The sequence below is a fragment of the Podarcis tiliguerta genome, assembly GCF_965153285.1.
Source record: "Podarcis tiliguerta genome assembly, chromosome: 11".
NCBI classification, from domain to species: domain Eukaryota; kingdom Metazoa; phylum Chordata; class Lepidosauria; order Squamata; family Lacertidae; genus Podarcis; species Podarcis tiliguerta.
The window spans coordinates 33,070,059-33,090,017 of record NC_139544.1 but is presented as its reverse complement, the minus strand read 5'-3'; the positions used below and the strand labels follow the sequence as shown (position 1 = coordinate 33,090,017).

The 19,959-nt window shown below is 41.6% G+C and overlaps 1 protein-coding gene across 2 annotated transcripts in view; it reads left to right on the top strand.

The window, feature by feature from the left end:
• The window catches only part of CKMT2 (creatine kinase, mitochondrial 2), a 35,739-nt gene extending 16,309 nt beyond the window's left edge, over nucleotides 1-19,430 (top strand). Inside the window, exons 2-10 of one of the 2 annotated variants that reach the window (XM_083404197.1) lie at nucleotides 3,626-3,787; nucleotides 6,456-6,654; nucleotides 9,386-9,481; nucleotides 9,907-10,128; nucleotides 12,783-12,868; nucleotides 15,209-15,332; nucleotides 17,319-17,453; nucleotides 17,639-17,764; nucleotides 19,181-19,430. In XM_083404197.1, coding sequence (XP_083260323.1) covers nucleotides 3,636-3,787; nucleotides 6,456-6,654; nucleotides 9,386-9,481; nucleotides 9,907-10,128; nucleotides 12,783-12,868; nucleotides 15,209-15,332; nucleotides 17,319-17,453; nucleotides 17,639-17,764; nucleotides 19,181-19,300 — 1,260 coding nt within the window. In that variant the 5' untranslated portion in view covers nucleotides 3,626-3,635 and the 3' untranslated portion in view covers nucleotides 19,301-19,430. Of the gene's footprint in view, nucleotides 1-3,585; nucleotides 3,788-6,455; nucleotides 6,655-9,385; nucleotides 9,482-9,906; nucleotides 10,129-12,782; nucleotides 12,869-15,208; nucleotides 15,333-17,318; nucleotides 17,454-17,638; nucleotides 17,765-19,180 lie in introns of both variants that reach the window. The other variant, XM_083404196.1, reaches the window with a different exon arrangement.
• Nucleotides 19,431-19,959: the final 529 nt, after the last annotated feature.

The following is a 19,959-nucleotide window of genomic DNA, read 5'->3' as shown; positions in this document are numbered from 1 at the left end:
ACCACATCTGAAAGGAACTTTAGAATCAACCCTGCATGTTTTGTTCCCCCCACTTACACCCCTTCGTTCCCCCGCCCCTCATTCCCCACAAGCTTGCCTACTCTCATCCTCCTTTGTGTTCTCCACCCACTCCTGTCGTTCTGTGCCTTCTGTTATGCATGCCTCGCATATGGGAACATGTACTAATTTTAGATGCTAGTTAAGAGCCAAGGTTGATGAAACTAGCACAGGGGTGAGAGCAAAGGCAGCTCAGCTTGCTCCAGGATCAGGTGTTCTATCAGTTAATGTCACTGGAGGTTAAGGGCACATGGAATAAGCCACTGGGAAAAGAAGGACTGAAAGGGCTACCCAGCTAGTAGCAATGTTTGAAAATCCAAGGCGTGTGAATTAGATTTACGCACAGCAGATAAATGTCTTAAATAAGACCACATCTGCAAGCGAATTTCAAAACCAGGTCATTGTAACACCAAATAACCTGAATAAGGGAATGAATCATACATTGTTTTCTAACACAGAAAAATCCCCCTCTATTGAATTTAACCATATCTTCAAATTACCTGGTGGAGTGTTGGTGTGAAATGGTTTCTGTGAACTAGAGTCTTTTCCATGTAAACCACATCTGGACACGGGGTGAGGGGGTACAGCAATGACACCCAGTAAGGCTTTTTACAAATAATGTGATCCTCTACCCTAACGTTCAGACTTTTAAAGCAAACATCTTGTTGATATCATTGAGGCTTTTGCCATTTCCACATTGCAATTTTCTGATCTATCCAGCTCATTGTATGAAAGGGCTTCAAGGTGTAAAAATAATAAGTCAGCCAGTCAATCAATCACTGCTAGTACAATGTACATGATGACTGTGTCACATTCCATTACTTTAAGGAATGGGTGGGATATGAAAACAACTTTTCATGCAGTGCCTCCTTGCCAACAGAAATGGCATGAGCTAGCTAAACATGACAGACCGTCTGATGCCATTAATGTTACCTGTGACTTGATGGAATATCCTACATTCAACGGGGGCAATGCACGGGTTATTTTTATGAAGATCATTGTCTTGTTCTATTTTCTTAATTTTGACAAATCACCAGTCTAAGAAAATACACTAGAAGGCACAATCCCTTGACAGAATAAAAATGCAACATATATCATTCAGAACAGAAGCAATTCCAGCAATTTCATACCCCTTGGTATGACAGTATTTCTTGACCCTCATGGCTACGGTATTTTGAAGTCACAAGAATTACTTCTATTAACTGCAGTAAGCATTCAGAGATGGGCTCCCCCAAGCTCAAAATGGCCTGAGATTTCAGTGAGCCTTTTGCTATGGAAAAGTGGACTTAAAAGGCTGTGTTCAATTAACTAATTTAATTTTGAATGTGAAACTAGACACTGGTGTTCTATCACCCTCTAGCATAAGCCCTTTGAACTTTATAAAGATGCATGTGTTCGATGGTGGGAAGAGGGTTTCTGCTTGCTCTAAAGCAGGCCTCAGGATATGAGCCTGAATATCCTCTTAAAAGGCTTTTATTTATCTACCACAGCAGTGGTTCTCAACCTGTGGGCTTCAGTCCCCCGGGGGCCTGCAGAAATATCCCAAGGGGTCCATGAAGCAGGTGGCAGCAAGGGGGCACCACCGGCAACTTCTGAGTAAATTCCCAATGGACACTCCCGTTGCCAAACTCTTGTTTTATCACAGTCCAGCAGGTGAAGGGCCATCACTTCTGCCTGGCCACAGCACCACCACAGACTCAGCTGCCACACACAAATGTACACACAGAGCAAAGGATCAGTTGAACTAAAAGTGAAGGATGGGCTCCTTCCTTCATTGCTAGCTGAGCTTACGTCCACCCACCTCAATACAGACATTCTCCGCCTCCTGATAGATAAATGCAAGCCAGGCAACGCAGTATTATGCAGCGTACAACTGAACCCACATGCACGTTCAACACATGTATTCGGATGCTGCTTCAGACTGCAAGGTTACAAATATGCAGGAGCGATGCACTCAGTAAGCCTGCACATACCTTAGATCTAAAGTGTAAAAGAGTCCCTAACTACCCAAAAGCAATGTGCCAGAGACCAAGCAAAAAAGAGAGCAAAAGAAAAGAAAGGGTAGGCATATCTGACCAAAAAGCATAACACAAAGTCAAGGATCAGAGATCTCTGCCTTTTGCAAGAGCTAATCGTTTCTCTTAAAATCTTACACCAGCCAAGCAACCATCTCTTAAGTCTCTCCCATTCCTTAGCCCATGGCCCAGCAAAGCACAGGTCTGACCTTTCAGAACATTGAGGAGCAAAGAGGTGTCCCATTGGAGCTTGTGGAATATCCAACTGTTGAAAATCTGGGGTTTAAGTACAGTTTGGAGCCAACTATTCTCTACTGAGAATGGAGGGGGATGCTGGTTGAGTGAATACTGTAATACCCTTATTCCTTTGAACAATTACGTATTTCCTGTATTTTTATCCTTTTGTTTACTCCAATAGGTTTGAAGTTGAAGGGACATGAACCTAGTCAGAAACGACTAACTGGCATTTGTTGTTGCAATGAATAAAAAGTGAATTCATTTAAAAGTGTCACTGAAGATCAGAGTAGTTTTTCCCCCTTATTATTTATTGTCTTAATGAATGGAGTCTAAAATTACAACAATTAGTGAGGGGTGTGTGTCCATGAATTATTTCGAGGTTAAAAGGGGGTTGTTGTACTCCTGAAGTTTGGGAACCACTGGGCTATAGTAACTAGGTTTCTAAAATGGAGGCCAGTCCTGAAAATTCAGGAATTAATTACTCCAGGTATAAAACATTTTATACCCCTCCCTCGAAGCACTATAAAACTAGGCTACAAGAGGACAGTTGATTTTTGCTTCTCTCTCTCTCTGTATACTTTTATGGTTTAGGGACCATAGCCACTTATTTAGTAGTTGCTTCTGAGATAACTGTAGATCAGAAAAAAATCACAGTAGCTCAAAGCCATGAAAGAAAAAATTGAAGCATTAGGCTTGCTCCTGCTGCCTGTGTTTTGAGCCAAACATTTCTACTGAACTACAGGAATTATTGACGTGCTTCCTTTCCTTTGTTCAATAGGTCAGTGCTTCTTCTTAGTGATTAAACCCTGATATGTGAATGTGCATGTCTGGAATGCAGAGACGAGTTTTCAAATGATATTTGCACTGAGGACTAATGGAAACTGGCACTTGCCACTGCACAGACCTATACAACAAAAGAAAACCACTGATACTGAAACGTATTTCAACAAATTGGTAAATTAAAAAAAACTAACAGTGAGGGGAATCATAAAGGAGAGAGTGCTGAGATAGCCAGGACAGACCCTGCTAATTAAAAACCTTTAATGGACTGGGTCCTGGCTAACTTGGTACTGTCTTCTTTACAATCCCCGCCATTCCAATATTTAAGTTCAAAACCAACAACTTGAGTTGGTTGAGACAACTTGAGTTGTAGAAGACAAGACTAGGTTTGAAACATCTGAGACTTCTGATAAATATCTGCCTGCCTCCATAAAACAATCAACCACTTGGCCCCATTGTCACCGTTCTCATATTATTACTTATGTACCTATTTCAGCTCTCATTGCAGATTTGTGTGCGTCTTCCAAAACTATTAGGTGACAAAAGATGGCCAGTACCTTCTCACGTCTCCTGGCTGGTCGAAGAACTGCTGTTCTCTTTGCAACAGTTAGTACCGGGGCGTTGACCACTGGATACCTGCTGAATAAGCAAAATGTGAAAGCTGGATCCTTTCACAGACAAAGACTGTTTCCTCCAAGGTAAATACTTTGATTCAAATCATTGATGAACAAATGTTGCTGCCTGTTGTTTGAAGGGCCTAAGTGTCTCCACTGAATACTATTTGGCAGTAAACAGAAAAACAAGGCTGTTGAGGAAGAGAGCTCAAGAAGCAAAGGTGTTGAGGAACAGCAGGTGAGAAGGTTGAAGAAGCAGGACAGAACGAGCAATGGACTTAGGTCACAGCGGCACCATACATTTAAGCAGTGCTTTTTTTCCTTTAAAAATGTTTAGGGCTACTCTCATTTTCACTCAAGAAAACCACCATTTTATAGTTCAAATCGGGGAAAATAAATACAGTAAATGGACAAAAGTATAAAGACTCACAAAATGTTTAGGGGTATGCATACGCCTGCGTACCCCCAGAAAAAGGCACTGCATTTAAGGCACACAGGTATACCACCTTAACAGGCATGGCTCTTTCCCCTCCCCCAAGAATCCTGAAGACTGCAGTTTACTGCTCAGAGAGCTACAGTTCCCAGCATCATTAAGAAACTTCATTTCCCAAGATTCCTTGGGGGAAGCCATGTGCTTTAAATGTATGGCTCTGAGTTCTAGAAGACCTGCTCCCTGCCGTCTGGCATTTTCCCACTTGCCCAGGGAGCATGGGGCCCTGACTGACTCCAGCTACAAAAGATGCGTTTGCTGAAGTGGCCAGAGACCATCTTGGCTGTGTCAACCAGACCCTGGTTGTCGAGCCTGAGCTTCCACAGCCACAGCCCACAATGAACTACCATAGGCAGGACTTGCCACAACAGCAGCTGATATGTTCTATGCTTGTGATAATATTTTATTCTCTTGTTAATTATACTGTTTAAATGTGCATTTTATATTTGACATGGGACTCAGCTAGATTGGGAAAGAAAATGTGTTTTATATTATTTGTATGTGCATTTTAACATTGTGATACCAGATGGTGCTATGGAGTTCCATTTTTGCCAACCCGATTTCTCATACGAAGTTTGCAACGCGTTTAACTGAAACGCTTCTTTAATGTGTCTAGATCCAGCCTTACTTTAGTAATGTTTTATTTTGATTTTTTTTAAGATAAAATTTTAGTCTTCAGGTAATTATGTTGCTTTGAATGTATACTTGATTTATTGAGTAATGTTTTATTTTGAACTGTTTTGTTTTATGTTTTTATGTATGTTGTAAAACACTTAGAGGTTTTCCCCTCTAAAAATATAAAGCAGTATAGAAATGAAAATAATTATTATTATTATTATTATTATTATTATTAAAGGATAAAGTGATCTGAATGGGGCAATAGAGGCTGAAATTCCCAAACTGATTTGCGTTTGAGGGGCACACAGAACACAGCAAGCTAGAGTCATAGTAAAAAGGTAGAGGTACCCCTGACCGTTAGGTCGAGTCGGGACGACTCTGGGGCTGCGGTGCTCATCTCACTCTATAGGCCGAGGGAGCCAGTGTTTATCCTCATACAGCTTCCGGGTCATGTGGCCAGCATGACTAAGCTGCTTCTGGTGAACCAGAGCAGCACACGGAAACGCCGTTTACCTTCCCGCCGGAGCGGTACCTATTTATCTACTTGCACTTTGACATGCTTTTGAACTGCTAGGTGGGCAGGAGCTGGAACCAAACAACGGAAGCTCACCCCATTGCGGGGATTCGAACCGCCGACCTTCTGATCGGCAAGCCCTAGAGCTCTGTGGTTTAGACCACAGTGCCACCTGCTGTTCCTTATAATAAGCAGGCGTCATTTTTAAAATCTCCATTCCACAGAGATTCCTGTGGAACTAATTATAATACATCTCCCTCTTCCTTATGAATGATATTATTTACTTCATTTATCTCTCATTTTCCTTCCAATGAGCTCATCCCATTTTATAGGGAAGCTAGGCCACAAGTGGATGGCTGGCCCATGATCGCTTAATGAGCTTCATGGTTGACCAGGGACTTGAATGAGATTCTTCCCCAGCCCTGATCCAATAGGTCAACCCAGCCTTCACCAACCCAGCCTTCACCTGACTGTTTGAACTACAACTCCCATTGGCCTCAACTAGCAATGGTTGGGGATGATGGGAGTTATAGTCCAAAACATCTGGATGGCAATAAATTGACCAAGCTGCTCTAAACATTACAGCAAGCTGGTTCACTTCCGTAATATCTCTAACAAGTATCAAAACAGTAATGATAAAGTTAGGTAAATGCTGTGAGCAGATACATTTCCAGGAATCCTAGTTGAGCTACATTGATTAATACCAGCTTCAGAGTCATCTCATTAAATTTACTTGCACTTTAATTTTGCAGATTAACACAAAAAATATAAATTCTGAAGGTCATTTGTTTCCTTTCCATCTGCCGAAGTGCTTCCGTCCACGACTGAAACTGTCTCTGTGGTTTCTGCTGGAAGCCAGCATTCCTCTGGGGAAGCACAGTATGTGTGCTTCCCCTACAGATTGTATAAGCCAACAAGCAGCCACACTTCCCAGTTCCCTGCCATTTTCTTCAAACCATAACATATTCACAGTGTGCTTCCTTTTTCCTTTGCTAGAGGCATAAAAGCAGACAGGCAAGTAGGATGCCGATTCTGCCTACCTTCAATTATATGAACTTGAAAATGTAACCAAAGATTGCAGATCAATATGAATGCTTTACATTCCTTTTCTTTTTTTATTCTTTTACCAGTGCAGACTTCCCTGATCTTCGTAAGCACAACAACTGCATGGCTGAATGCCTCACTCCAGCAATCTATGCCAAACTGAGGGACAAGATGACTCCCAATGGCTACACGCTGGATCAATGCATCCAAACTGGGGTTGACAATCCTGGCCACCCTTTCATCAAAACGGTCGGCATGGTTGCAGGAGATGAAGAATCTTATGAGGTGAAGATTTTCTATTACATGCTGCCATCCACTTGTTTAGTTTGTACATTTACTAGATGAAACAGTTAGATAAACACAGATTCTTCACGCAGGGTGTAGTTTTAAAGGAAAATAAGACACTAGAGTGTACCCAAAACACAAGGCATATGGATAATGATGGTAGTTGTTTCTCTTCCTTGTGGGATTGTTTCCCCCTAAGCGGGAAGTTCAGTGAAGAGAAAACACCATTAAAGGCACCCTCTGTATAATAATATCCAGGATAATAAATGCAGGCACAGAAGACAATATTTTATTTGCCTCCTGTAGCTGCCTTGTCTCTTGCTGGTAAATTCAGCTTGAGGTGAAAAAGTGGAACCGTTGTTCACTAAATTGAATGAAGCAGAAATTCTGCTGTAAAAATGTGTGTGCACGTACACACATTCCTATACATAGACAGCTATCTACATGGGCGTAACCAAGGAGGCGAAGGGGGACAGCTGCCCTCCCCAGATCAAGTAAAACAATAGAAATACAGTGGTGCCTCTGGTTGCGAACGGGATCAGTTCTGGAGCCCCGTTCTCAACATGAGCAGAACACAATCGGCATCTGCGCGGGTTGCGATTCGCCGCTTCTGCACATGCGCGTGATGTCATTTTGCGCGTCTGCGCATGTGCGAGTGGCAAAACCCAGAAGTAACCCTTTCCGGTACTTCCGGGTTGCCGCAGGACGTATCCTGAAAGAACATAACATGAAGAGGACGTAACAAGAGGTATGACTGTACTTAACTAACTGACCAATCAACTAACTAACTACCTCCCCAACAAAAGTCCTGCCCCCCCAACAAAAGTCCTGCCCCCCTAACAAAAATCCTGGCTATGCCCACAGCTATCAACAACAACAAAATTGACCTCATCAGGAAGCTAGCCTGGCTATTCCAGGAATTGAATCCAGGAACTAGAAGGGTCTCAGGCATACAGCGTACCTCCCCCCCCCCCAAAAAAAAATCAGCCAAATGAGCAAAACACAGGCGGGATTTTCTCCCTACATTTTTCCTCTTTCTATTTTAGGCTAGTTTCTAAGGGGCTTTAAAAACTATTTTAGAAGGGCATCCATGAAGTTCACAACAGTTTAGGATATGTCACCCTTGAAAACCGTCTCTTAACAATTGTCAGCACCCTTAACGAATGACGGTTCCCAAGATTCTTTGGAGGAAGTGGCAAAAGAGTGCTTTAAATGGGAACGGAGGCACAAAGCATCCAAATATCCTGTCACTTTAACAAAAATCTTCAAAATCTTAAGAGTATTGATCTGAAATGACCTAATTTCTTGCATCAAAATATAGCATGCTGATAACAGAATAAGTTGAATATTGTTATTGGGTGGGAAGTTTTGTGGTATATTGGCGGGGTGGGGAACCTAGGCATAATTCTGGGGCACAATACAGCTCTTCTCCAGACTGTGACCAAACAGTCAGAGCAGATTTTAAACCCAGAAAAGCAAACAATAAAGGTTCTGGAGAAAACAGAGGAGATGCAGGCTGTGTCAGGTGTTCCCTAATATTTAAACTGCCACTGCCAGACATACTGGCTAATTAGTATAATCAGAAGCAGAAGTTAGTGATAGGAGCTATAATTTTGTACAAGGCTGGAAAAGATTTGCCCCACTATAGTGATAACAGTCTCTAGAAACTATTTATTAATTTCTTTCTCTCTTTACTTTTGATCTCAGCATTAGTGCTGTATATATTAAATGAAATTCCGGGTCTTTTTCTCTCTCTCACTCCCCCCCTTCACTCCTCGCACAAACAAGCTACCCTAGTTCTATTCTTCCCAGATTTGAAGAGCAAATAATCAGGCTAACAAGCCCAGAAGCCAATTGGAGATAGATAGATAGATAGATAGAGAGAGAGAGATAGAGAGAGAGATAGATAGATAGATGGATGGATAGATGGATGGATAGATAGATGGATAGATGGATGGATAGATAGATGGGTAGATAGATGGATAGATAGATGGATGGATGGATCTCATATTGAAAATGGATCACTCTTCAAGAGCAATGGTACTGGGAAGAAAGGCTAAGTTACTGTCTAAGAGGGAGTGGAATTTAAAGTGCATGCATGGAAGTGATGTAGTTAGCCAATTCATTCAGTGACAGAGGAACGAGGGGTATTAATGCCTCTAAATTGTGTCGCATTGTATGTTAAGTATGTATCTTGCCTTTTTAAAAGGCGACTCGCAATTAAAATAAAATCCTCCCAATGCAGTACCGTTAAAAAGAAAAAGCACAAAAATCAATTACAGAACAGCAACCTCTATCAAAACAATAAATTTAGTCTGGGATAAGGTTCACATCTCCCCAATGCCTGCCAGAACTATAGACCCTAAATAAGTGAATCTCCTGAATATCCCTATTTGGGAGTTTCATAAAAAGGATGCTACCACCACTAAGAATGCCATGCCCCTTGTGCCAGCTTTTTACTGGACAATGTTGGCACCCGATTTACTTGTCACAGTTTTTCTTTCCACACACTTGACACATAACATATCAAAGTTCTGCCTTTCTCCCCAATATTCCTTTCCCATCACTTCCTTTATTTCTTTGTCTCTGCGTAGCTCTTTCCCCTGGTTTGTGGAATGGTTCAAAAAAGTGAGGAGAATTAAAACATATCAATTGCAAATACACAAGAGAGATGTAACCACCAAAGTGACTGGAATATAATAATAATGAATATATGTCATTGACTCTACAGGAATTTGCTGAAATTTTTGACCCAGTTATCAAATTAAGACACAATGGCTATGATCCAAAAGTAATGAAGCATCACACTGACCTGGACTCTTCCAAGGTAGGTACAATTTAGGACCAATGTAAGAAATCTTAACTTCAGAGAAAAGGGGCTGAGAATAACTATAAGAGTATATTGCCATGGATAGAATTAGCATTTGTGTACTTGTTCCAAGTAATATTTCTTACATCATATAGGACAGTGCTAGATTAACATTATCAGGTGTCTGCCTCAAATAGCTGATTTTGAGTTAATGCCAAAGAACAGAAAATTATTTATTTCATGTATTACTGTTGAATTTTTACTCCCAGGGAGAGGTGCTTGTGGGATTTTTCTGCCTCAGGTATCAAAAATCTTTGGTCAGTCTTGGGTACTTGACTTGGGGATGGGGAGCACCATTTGCTGTTCTCAGGCAGAACAATGTATTTTGGCCAGTCCTAGACAGCCCTTTCTGTGACACGAACTCCCTTTTGTGTGTGGATCAGATCACCCATGGGCAATTTGATGAACGCTACGTCTTATCATCCCGCGTACGCACTGGCCGCAGTATTCGGGGCCTGAGCCTACCGCCTGCCTGCTCCCGGGCAGAGAGGAGAGAAGTAGAGAACGTTGTAGTCACTGCTTTGGCTGGGCTGAAAGGAGATCTCTCTGGGAAGTATTATAGCCTGACCACAATGTCTGAGAAAGAACAGCAGCAACTTATCGATGTAAGTACAATGCCCAGCCTGAAGGTTTAAAGGGATGCCGCTTCCTTTTGCATACAGATGTTTTATGCACAGATAATAAGGCTATTGTTAATGTTGCATTTGAATCCTAAACGCCTAAAAATAGGCTGGAAAAAGTCCGAGGGGGCCTGAAATATTGCAAAAGGCTTAGGTATATCAAAGGAAAACGCTCTGCTTTGTTTGAACGATTATATTTAAGACCAATTAAGACCACTATATAAATATAGTGACAGTTTTTTATTTATTTAGTGCCAGTCTAGATATGTAAATGTGAATTGTTTTCCTTCATTTTTAAAATAAAAAGCCTGAAGTGCAGTGGAATAGTGAGGTGGGAAAATAGTTTAGCCCTTTTCTCAATTCAAAAAACATTCTCTTGCTCCCCCCCCCCCCCAGCATATAACCTTTCTCCTTGTAGGTCAAAAAGAAGCTTGGGCAGACAAATGGCAGGAAATGAAAGGGTTAAACACCACTCTCAAACTTCCACTCACTTTTGAGATTGCCTTTTAGTCAAAACCCCAAATTGGGGGCGGGGGCTGGTCCTTTGGGGCAAATGGAGAAGTGCCTCACCAAACACAGTTTGCCCCCACTTGCCTGCCTGCCTTACCTCTTACAAGCAGTTCAGGGATGCCCTGGTCACCAGCCCCCTCCTCCTTAGTCTTTGTTTTGCCCTTGTAGAACACAGCAGGGAAGAGGATGAGGACAAAACAAATGCAGTGGTGCCTCGCAAGACGAAAAGAATCCGTTCCGTGAGTCTTTTCGTCTAGCGGTTTTTTCGTCTTGCGAAGCAAGCCCATTAGCGGATTAGCGCTATTAGCGGTTTAGCGGCTATTAGCGGCTATTAAAGGTTTAAGGGATTAGCGGATTAGCTGCTAAAAGGTTATTAGCAGCTTAGTGCCTTAGAAAAAGGGGGTGAGGAGCGGGAAAAAACCCCCAGGAATCGCAAGACATTTTCGTCTTGCGAAGCAAGCCCATAGCAAATTCGTTTTGCGAAGCACCTCCAAAACGGAAAACCCTTTCGTCTAGCGGGTTTTCCGTCTTGCGAGGCATTCGTCTTGCGGAGCACCACTGTAGCTGGCTCTTCCTGTCACTGGCTCTGGCTCCACCTACTGTTGCCCTCTCTGCTTTCTGCCCCACCAATCCCAAGGAGCACCAGGCACCATGTGTTTATGGGAGTGAAACCCCAGAGCTGTGTTGCATCTGGTATCTCCCTAGCCCAATGAATGATTTCCCTTCCAGAAAGTAAAAATGTAGATTTTGCAAAAAAATAGTTTTTGAGTTTTTTTAAAAAAGGAAATTTGCCAAAATCTACATTACCAACATGGGCCACCATACAGCCAGACTTCCCTGGACATTTCAGCAATTTTTGCTCAGGTGCTGATTACAATGGAAATTCCAGGCATATGACAACCCTATTAGATGGTGATGACTATATTCACCCATATTTGTAAGTAATAGGGATGCTTACAATATGATGATGTGTAAATCAACCTTAAACACCACATCCTTGGTACTATTATCGTTCTGGGTGATATTCAATGATGTCATACCCATTAAAAATAATGGACTTGCATTACTTCGAGTGACACTGGATCTCACCCATTATGTCCATAGTTCAGGGATCAACAAGTGCATTGGTGTTGCATTGGACACCCTTACTTTGATTCTGAGTAATCTGCATAGAAGTAGAAACTTGCGTTTGTGCAAACCATGACATTTTCATCTAGCTGTCCACATGCCTCTAACTGTGGTATTTTTATTTTAAAGGTGATGGTACTGTAAATCAGGGAATACTGTAAAAAAGCAGCACTGGATTTAATTTATACCTATTGTGTTCTCATGTATCTTGGTAAGCTGTACAGTGAAAAAATATGCACACCTAAAACTGCATTAAAGGGTGTATGCATGAATGTCCTAATAAACTCTAGACACACAAAACAAAAATATTAGATATTTAACTTGCTGGTGGACTCTGCAAACAAGATCCATTAGCTCATACCCCACAATCAATAAAGAAATTAAGTCTATAAATAAGGAACACTGCACAGTTGAGCTGGGATTTATGCACCTGTAAATGAACATTTGTTGGGGGAATAAAGATGGGGGGGGGAATAATTCTGTTAAGAAATGAAGTTCTATCGGAGGCTTTATTTATGAGTAAAAACAAATGGGAACGAGGAACATAATTAATCACTAATACAAAAAGGTCAGATCAACCTGACCTTTAGACTGCTATCATGGATTTTGATTAGGTCTCATGTCTGAAAAACCTTATCTTTAAGATTTTATTAAAAATTAGACACTGCCTAAAAGCTTTTGGCATACAAGTTGAATAATTGGTATAAAAATTCACTTTAATCCTTATACGTATTGTACATTGTTCTGTATATTGTTTCTCCTTTATTTCTTTTTCCTCGGTGTGGTTACAACTCTCTAGAATCATTGCTTTTACAACAAAATAAAAACCTACCAAGTTATCTAGGGAAAGAATATTGTCATTTGCAGTGAAGAAGAATCCAGTGTGAATCTTTATTTGCTCAGTGGTGGTGCTTGCATGTTCTTCCTTGCAATGATGATTATGAGACCTAAAATTCACTTCTTTCTTTCTTTCCCTCTGCCTTGCATATGCTGGTCTACAGGACCATTTCCTATTTGATAAACCAGTGTCCCCTTTGCTAACATGTGCCGGGATGGCCCGTGACTGGCCAGATGCCAGAGGAATCTGGTATGGAATATGAATTGTGCACGCTTAAGCTATGAACAAATGGATTTATTAGTTCCTTCCTAACACAACAATAGCTGCTATTCCTAAAACCAAAGGCATGCTTTTGCACACACTCTCTCTCATCTTCTTCCACTAATTAATTTTTAGGAGAAGTGCAGTGGCATACATAAAAAAGAAAGACAGGTGCCTGCGTCTATTATTCTATATCACCAGTGACAAAAAAGGTAGCATAAAAGCCTAGTGACTGGATTTCTTTATTCAGTTCATAAGGATTGTGAACAGGGTTCTTCTCCCTCAGCAGCTCTCTAAAAAGGCTCAAGGCGACCCTGCAGAAAGGGGTGCGCTTGAGGGGGGAAGGAATTATTCATAATAAATAATGGAGGCATTAACTATAATTATAGTACAGTGGTACCTTGGTTGCCAAACTTAATCCATTCCGGAAGTCTGTTCCAAAACCACGGCGTGCTTGCCCATAGAAAGTAATGCAAAACGGATTAATCCGTTCCAGACTTTTAAAAACAACCCTAAAACAGCAATGTAACATGAATTTTACTATCTAACGAGACCATTGATCCATAAAATGAAAGCAATAAACAATGTACTGCAGTCACACAATCAATCAATCAATCAGTAGCTGAACTGGGCTCCGCACAGTCACAGTCACAAAACAAAAAAGAGCCACAAAAACGAAAACGCAAAATAAATAGCAAAAACAGACAGACCTCAGTGTAACACTCAAAACGGAGCACGTGTGGCAAAAGTTACTTCCGGGTTTGCAGTGTTTGGGTTCCAAGTTGTTTGAATACCAAGGCGTTTGAGAACCAAGGTACCACTGTATATAAGTATGAGCTTCTTATTATACTAAAAGCAGTTTTGGATTGGTAGTATTATAGAAATTCAGTATAATAAAACCAATGTGGCTTATCAGTAAATAATTGGATGAAAAGGAAGAGAACGAGAGAGATCTCTAAATGATTTGAAGGAAATTTTAGTTCTGTCTCCCTGATATCCTGAATAAAGGCTAATCATTTGTGAAGATTTATGATGCTCTGAAGGAATTTCTGTTCCTTTGGAATCAGTGATGTCTTATTACTTTGATAATGAATGAATGCCTCAGGACTGAAATGTGTTTGGTACTTTACATGAACGTTCAAACGTGACAGTGTATTATTTTAATTCTCTTTGTTACTTTTTTTTCAAAGGAGTTTATTGTTTTATCTTTGAATGTGTCAGCTGTTATTATGTATCAGTGTGGGCCAAAGTATATAAACAGAACTGAAACTTGCCCATGCATTTGTATTTAAATATCTGCAATAAAAAGTCGCACGGGAATCTTAGCCTGGATACTTTGGTGAACAAAAATAATCTGAGGGCAAAGGAGCGATAAAATAGCAAAATATCCATTTCTTGCAAGACCCAGGTTTCACACTCTGCATCTTCAGTTAAAGGATATCAGGTATTAGGACAGCTACAACTGTCAGAGTAAATTCCCCATAAAGCAACTCCTAACATCCTGAAATGTCAAGCGCTGTGCTACTTTATTAAGTGAGACTTGCAGTAGCATACAAAGGTGTTCGATGCAATGCAGAAACTGGTCAGGGAGCATCATGTATACAGCATGCCCACACACTGTCCTGAATGCTTTCCAGTCACCAAGAAGCTTAAATGAAAGTAGGCAACACAGAACACACTTGGCTCAGAAAGCATGCTGCTGTAGCTACACTGAAGTACCATTTGCAGTTCTGCATTTATGTGCTTATGGGCTGGGAAAGAATTTCACTGAGCATATAATGAATTTTTGCATGCCTGTTCTGTTGTGCAATACTTGAAAAAATGAACTAATTTTAAAGCAAAGTTGAATACGATTTGGGCTTTAGACAGGATACACCTTCAAATGTTCCAGTCTCAAACTACTATAAAACTAGAGAGGCAGATTCTCCTCTTTCCCAATTAAAAAGGATGTGCACGCTTTCCCTTTCTCAGTTCCCATAGCAGCACATGCCTCACGCTGCGCTCATTTCAGAGAACAAAACGTACTCTCTAGCGTAGCAGCAGTTGAGTACCAGTGGGATCAGGACTGAGCAGTGCTCTTTATATAACCCTAGAAATGGGAATGATTTTATCATTGGTACTTGTTCAGTGGAATGAAATGGCGGAAATCTTCACTAACCCTTATCCTTAACCTTGCCACAGTAATAGCACCGCACAGCGCTCAATTCTGCCCACAACAGAGACAGATAAGAAAGGGGAGAGGTGAAACGAAACAATCAGGCGCCTGTGAGAATTGTTGTTGAAGGCTTGTGTGACAGTAATACCAATGCCTTGCTCGCTTCCAACCAGGCACAACAATGACAAAACATTTCTCGTCTGGATCAATGAAGAAGATCACACCAGGGTGATCTCCATGGAAAAGGGAGGCAACATGAAACGGGTCTTTGAAAGATTTTGCCGTGGATTACTAGAGGTGGGCATTTTGTTGTGTCATTTTAAAAAATGTTTCTGAGTTTTAAGCAGTGGTAGCTCTGGGGTTTGGGGGGCCCTGGGCATGACAGCCATTTGGGGCTCCTTAATGTAATGTAAAGGGACGCGGGTGGCGCTGTGGGTTAAAGCCTCAGCACCTAGGACTTGCCGATCGAAAGGTCGGCGGTTCGAATCCCCGCGACGGGGTGCGCTCCCGTCATTCGGTCCCAGCGCCTGCCAACCTAGCAGTTGCAAGTAGGGTGCAAGTAGATAAATAGGGACCGCTTACCAGCGGGAAGGTAAACGGCGTTCCGTGTGCTGCCCTGGCTCGCCAGATGCAGCTTGTCACGCTGGCCACGTGACCCGGAGGTGTCTGCGGACAGCGCTGGCTCCCGGCCTATAGAGAGAGATGAGCGCACAACCCTAGAGTCTGGCAAGACTGGCCCGTACGGGCAGGGGTACCTTTACCTTTACCTTAATGTTATGAGAGCAAGTCAGGCATAAGCGTTTACTTAACCCTGTACACGAAGCCGCAATGAAAGTCGTAATACATTCATTGTGGTCAATTTTTATTACAACCCCTCACATGCTAATTGCTGTAATTTTAGGTTCCGTTCATTGATCTGCAGCCTCAGGAACTGCCCATCACGCTCAAAGGTGCCTAAGGGGTCCACATAGCTGATGTTACCTGTTTCCCTTCCTATACCTTTCTACCCTCAAAGGAAGAGTCCTTCTTTCCCTCACTGCCTAGAACAGGCATAGGCAAACTCAGCCCTCCAGATGTTTTGGGACTACAACTCCCATCATCCCTGACCACTAGTCCTGTTAGCTAGGGATTATGGGAGTTGTAGTCCCAAAACATCCAGAGGGCCAAGTTTGCCTATGCCTGGCCTAGAACAATATCTTGCAGGCACACCTGGAGCTCAAAGAAAAATGTTGCTACCTGCATCAGTCTGGTCAGTACAGCTCAAGTACCTAAGATGGATAATCTTCAGGTGCTGATACACAAAGCCTTCCCTCTCAAGAATGGCCAGCCAAATCTCCTGGCAAATGTTTTCCTCATAAGCAAATTTATCCTGTTTTAATTGATTGGCTGCATTTTAGTCAATTAATTAAGTAAAATTTCATTAACTGGGTTACAAAACTAGTTAGCATATGCAGGATATGCATGGTGGGGGAAGTCACATCCACACATATGTTTAAAGCACTTTTATACCACTTTAGCAATCATGGAGAATCCTAGAAACGGTAGTTTGTTAAGGGTGCTGACTTCACAGAGTTGCATTTGCCAGCAAAGTTGTATTTTTTTTATAAAAAAAGTTTTAATTCATTTAGAAATTTGTACATTGCTTTTCTATATAAACGAATACAACGCAGCTCACAAAGTTACTAAAACACATCAAAACAAAAATACAAAAAAAATAGTATGATATAAAAATTTCCCTAGCAAACCCAAATAGTAAAAGAGAAGTATTGAACAGCATTTCTCTTGGGTGTGAGTTCCATAACAGAGGCACCATGATAGAAAAGGCTTTCTCTCGTGTCCAGGGATGGGGGTGGAGATCAAATCACAAACATGCGCAAATATAAATATTCCACTTCCTCAATAAATTCTGAGGTACACTTCAGTTTCAAAATACAAAGTAGCAATTTTCACTCCAGTTGCCCAGAAGGAAGTCCCAATGAAAGTTAACAGGACTGTGTTTTCTTTAATACAAATACTATATACTAATATATGGAGAACCAATACAGCAATCAATCTAACCTCCCAAGTTGAAGCTTCAATTTAGAGATAATATTCTGTTCTTGCTTTCACTTGTGGAACACTATTGATGTCGGCGATCTTTACTACAAGTCTCTGATGCCAAAGATGGATCTCGTGCAATTATTATACAAGCTGCTAGGAACTGTATTTTAACAGAAAGCCAGCACTGTTAACAGATGGCACTATCTGTACCCAGCAGTTCATTGCCTTTTATTTCCTCTGTAGGTTGAAAGGTTAATTAAAGAACGAGGGTGGGAGTTTATGTGGAACGAACGCTTAGGATATGTATTGACCTGTCCTTCCAATCTGGGAACAGGATTGCGTGCAGGAGTCCACGTTAAGCTCACAAAGCTCAGCAAGGTGCGTAAACCAACTCAAATGGCTTTTAATCACCAATGTCAGTAAGAACAATCCATACAAATTTGTAGTGCCTGCCTTTACACCTAGAAATGTAATGTGGAAATTAGGCAACCCTGCGTTTGCAAACATATACATCTTAAGGAGCAATCACTATTTAAGAAATGATATATTTCCTTTTATGGCAGGATCCTAGATTTGCAAAGATCCTGGAAAACTTGAGGCTTCAAAAGCGTGGCACCGGTGGAGTAGACACAGCTGCTGTAGCAGATATATACGATATCTCCAATCTAGACCGCATGGGTCGATCAGAGGTAAGATTCCCCACTCCCATTTTAAATTGCAGCAAAACTTGGGGACAGCTTTCTTATGTAAGCTATAGATACTACGGAATATTTTCAAGCTGAACATTTAGTGTCTTCACATAAACGCAAGTATTGTTAACAGGAAACTCAGTGGCACCAACTTGCATTTACTTGACAAGCAAGACAAGAACATGGAATGCACCGGATATGCCAAAAGTCATCTTCTTAAAAAACATTTGTATAAATTAGATTATTTAGACTCATGTACTTCAGCCCAGTGATCCCTTATGAGCAAAGGTAAAGAGACTTCCACATATTGGAATCTGTTTTATACTGAGTCAGACCACTGGTCCATTTAGCTCAGTATTGTCCACACTGACTGGCAGCTGCTCCCCAGAGTTTCAGGTAGCGGACATTTCCAGCTCTACCTGGAGATGCCAGGGACAAAGCCTGGGACCATCTGCATGCAAAGCAAGTGTTCTACCACCAAGGTATGCCCCTTCAGTGCCTGCATGCAATCTTAAGACACAGAAGGCCATTCTCATTTGTTTTCAATGAATGCATTAAGACGGTTGGATGACGTCTTGTACGCCCTCCTTCTGGAAACTCCTGCAGCCAAGCTGGTACCAAATGTATTGCTCTGGTTTAGTGAAGCTAAGGGGTGTTTGTGTGTCTTCTAATCTGGGCAGCCCAGGACCTCCCTACACTCTGCCCAGGCTTGGACTCTGGAGAGGTCACTTTGCTGCTGCTAACGCACCCCAGAGGTGCTAATACAGCAAAAACAATACAAGAGGCAACAGTTAAGAGTAACAGGTATCTGCAGCCACAGTGGTTGGACTTCACCCTTGGAGGCACAATACATTGTCTCTCGAGACAGGCGGATGCCAACAACAACTCCTCTTGCAAATTGAAATGAACACAACAGACAACAAGTTATGGTGATATGAATCAGGACAATGACCTAATTGTATAAGCCTATGCCTATATGTATATTTTCAATGACTTCCTTGAGACCTGCATAAAAATCATGCCAGACTGGAATAGATGCTAAACTGGTATCTGATCAATCCCCTTATATTAAAGCATGACTTATTGGGCCTATGCCACCTTTATATTCTCATTTCAGTACTCAGATGACAAAGGATCAGTTACCTGAAGAGGGAGAAACCAATAAAGTCGATACATTCATTATCCCCAAAGTACTTTCAAACCAAGTAACTTAAGACACAGTCGCCCCAAAGGACTGCAAAGTTTCATTATTAGACATGTATCTTACAGTATATAACAAAATGATATTGTTGAGGGAGAATTCTTCTACCTAGTTTTACTGAACATGTGCATATGTTCTGTGGTAAATAATTATCCACAGAAAAACCAAGGTTTTTAAAACATAACCTCAGCAAGCTTTTCTTCTTGTTATTTAAGGTGGAACTTGTTCAGTTAGTCATTGATGGCGTCAATTACATGGTTGACTGTGAGAAGAAGTTGGAGAAAGGTCAAGACATCAAGATACCGCCCCCCCTGCCACAGTTTGGAAAGAAGTGAAGCTGCTTCCAATGAGTATCAACTGAACTGCCATGAGTCTGTTGTGGCAGACTTTTAATTCTGTATATTCAGTTCCTTAAATACTGTAACTTGTCAAACGGAAAAAAATAAAAATAAGACCCTGTCAACATGTTCGGTAAAATGCTACCTGGTGCCCCAGATATTGCACCCCTATTCGACTGCTCTTTGAAATGATGTGACCAATCCTGTGGTCCTGCTATGGGAATGTAAGGCCAGCATAACGTATCTGTGATGCCAGCAAAAGCAAAACAATATAAGCAGAAATGAAAGCCAAGGTATCCATGCCTCCATACTATATCCCTGGGAACTCTTGCCACCTCCAACTGTTCACATTGCATGTCCCTGACACTCCCACAATGCCCATGCAGGTAGGCAGCAACCAATCTGCAGCAGCAGCTGGAATGATAACTAAACATTTGGACTGTGAGAAGTAGGGCTGGGCAATATCCGGTTTTCAACATCGTCATATATCATCAGCTAAACATCACGATGTACTGATATATCCTGATGTCTGAAATAAGGATGGAACTATGTAGAGGCAAATGGGGTAATGTCCTGGCAACTTCTACCCAGAAAGAGAGAGGTGGGGAGATGGGGGCTGAAGGTGGTGGTGGCTTCTTTAAACCGCTCTGCTGAGG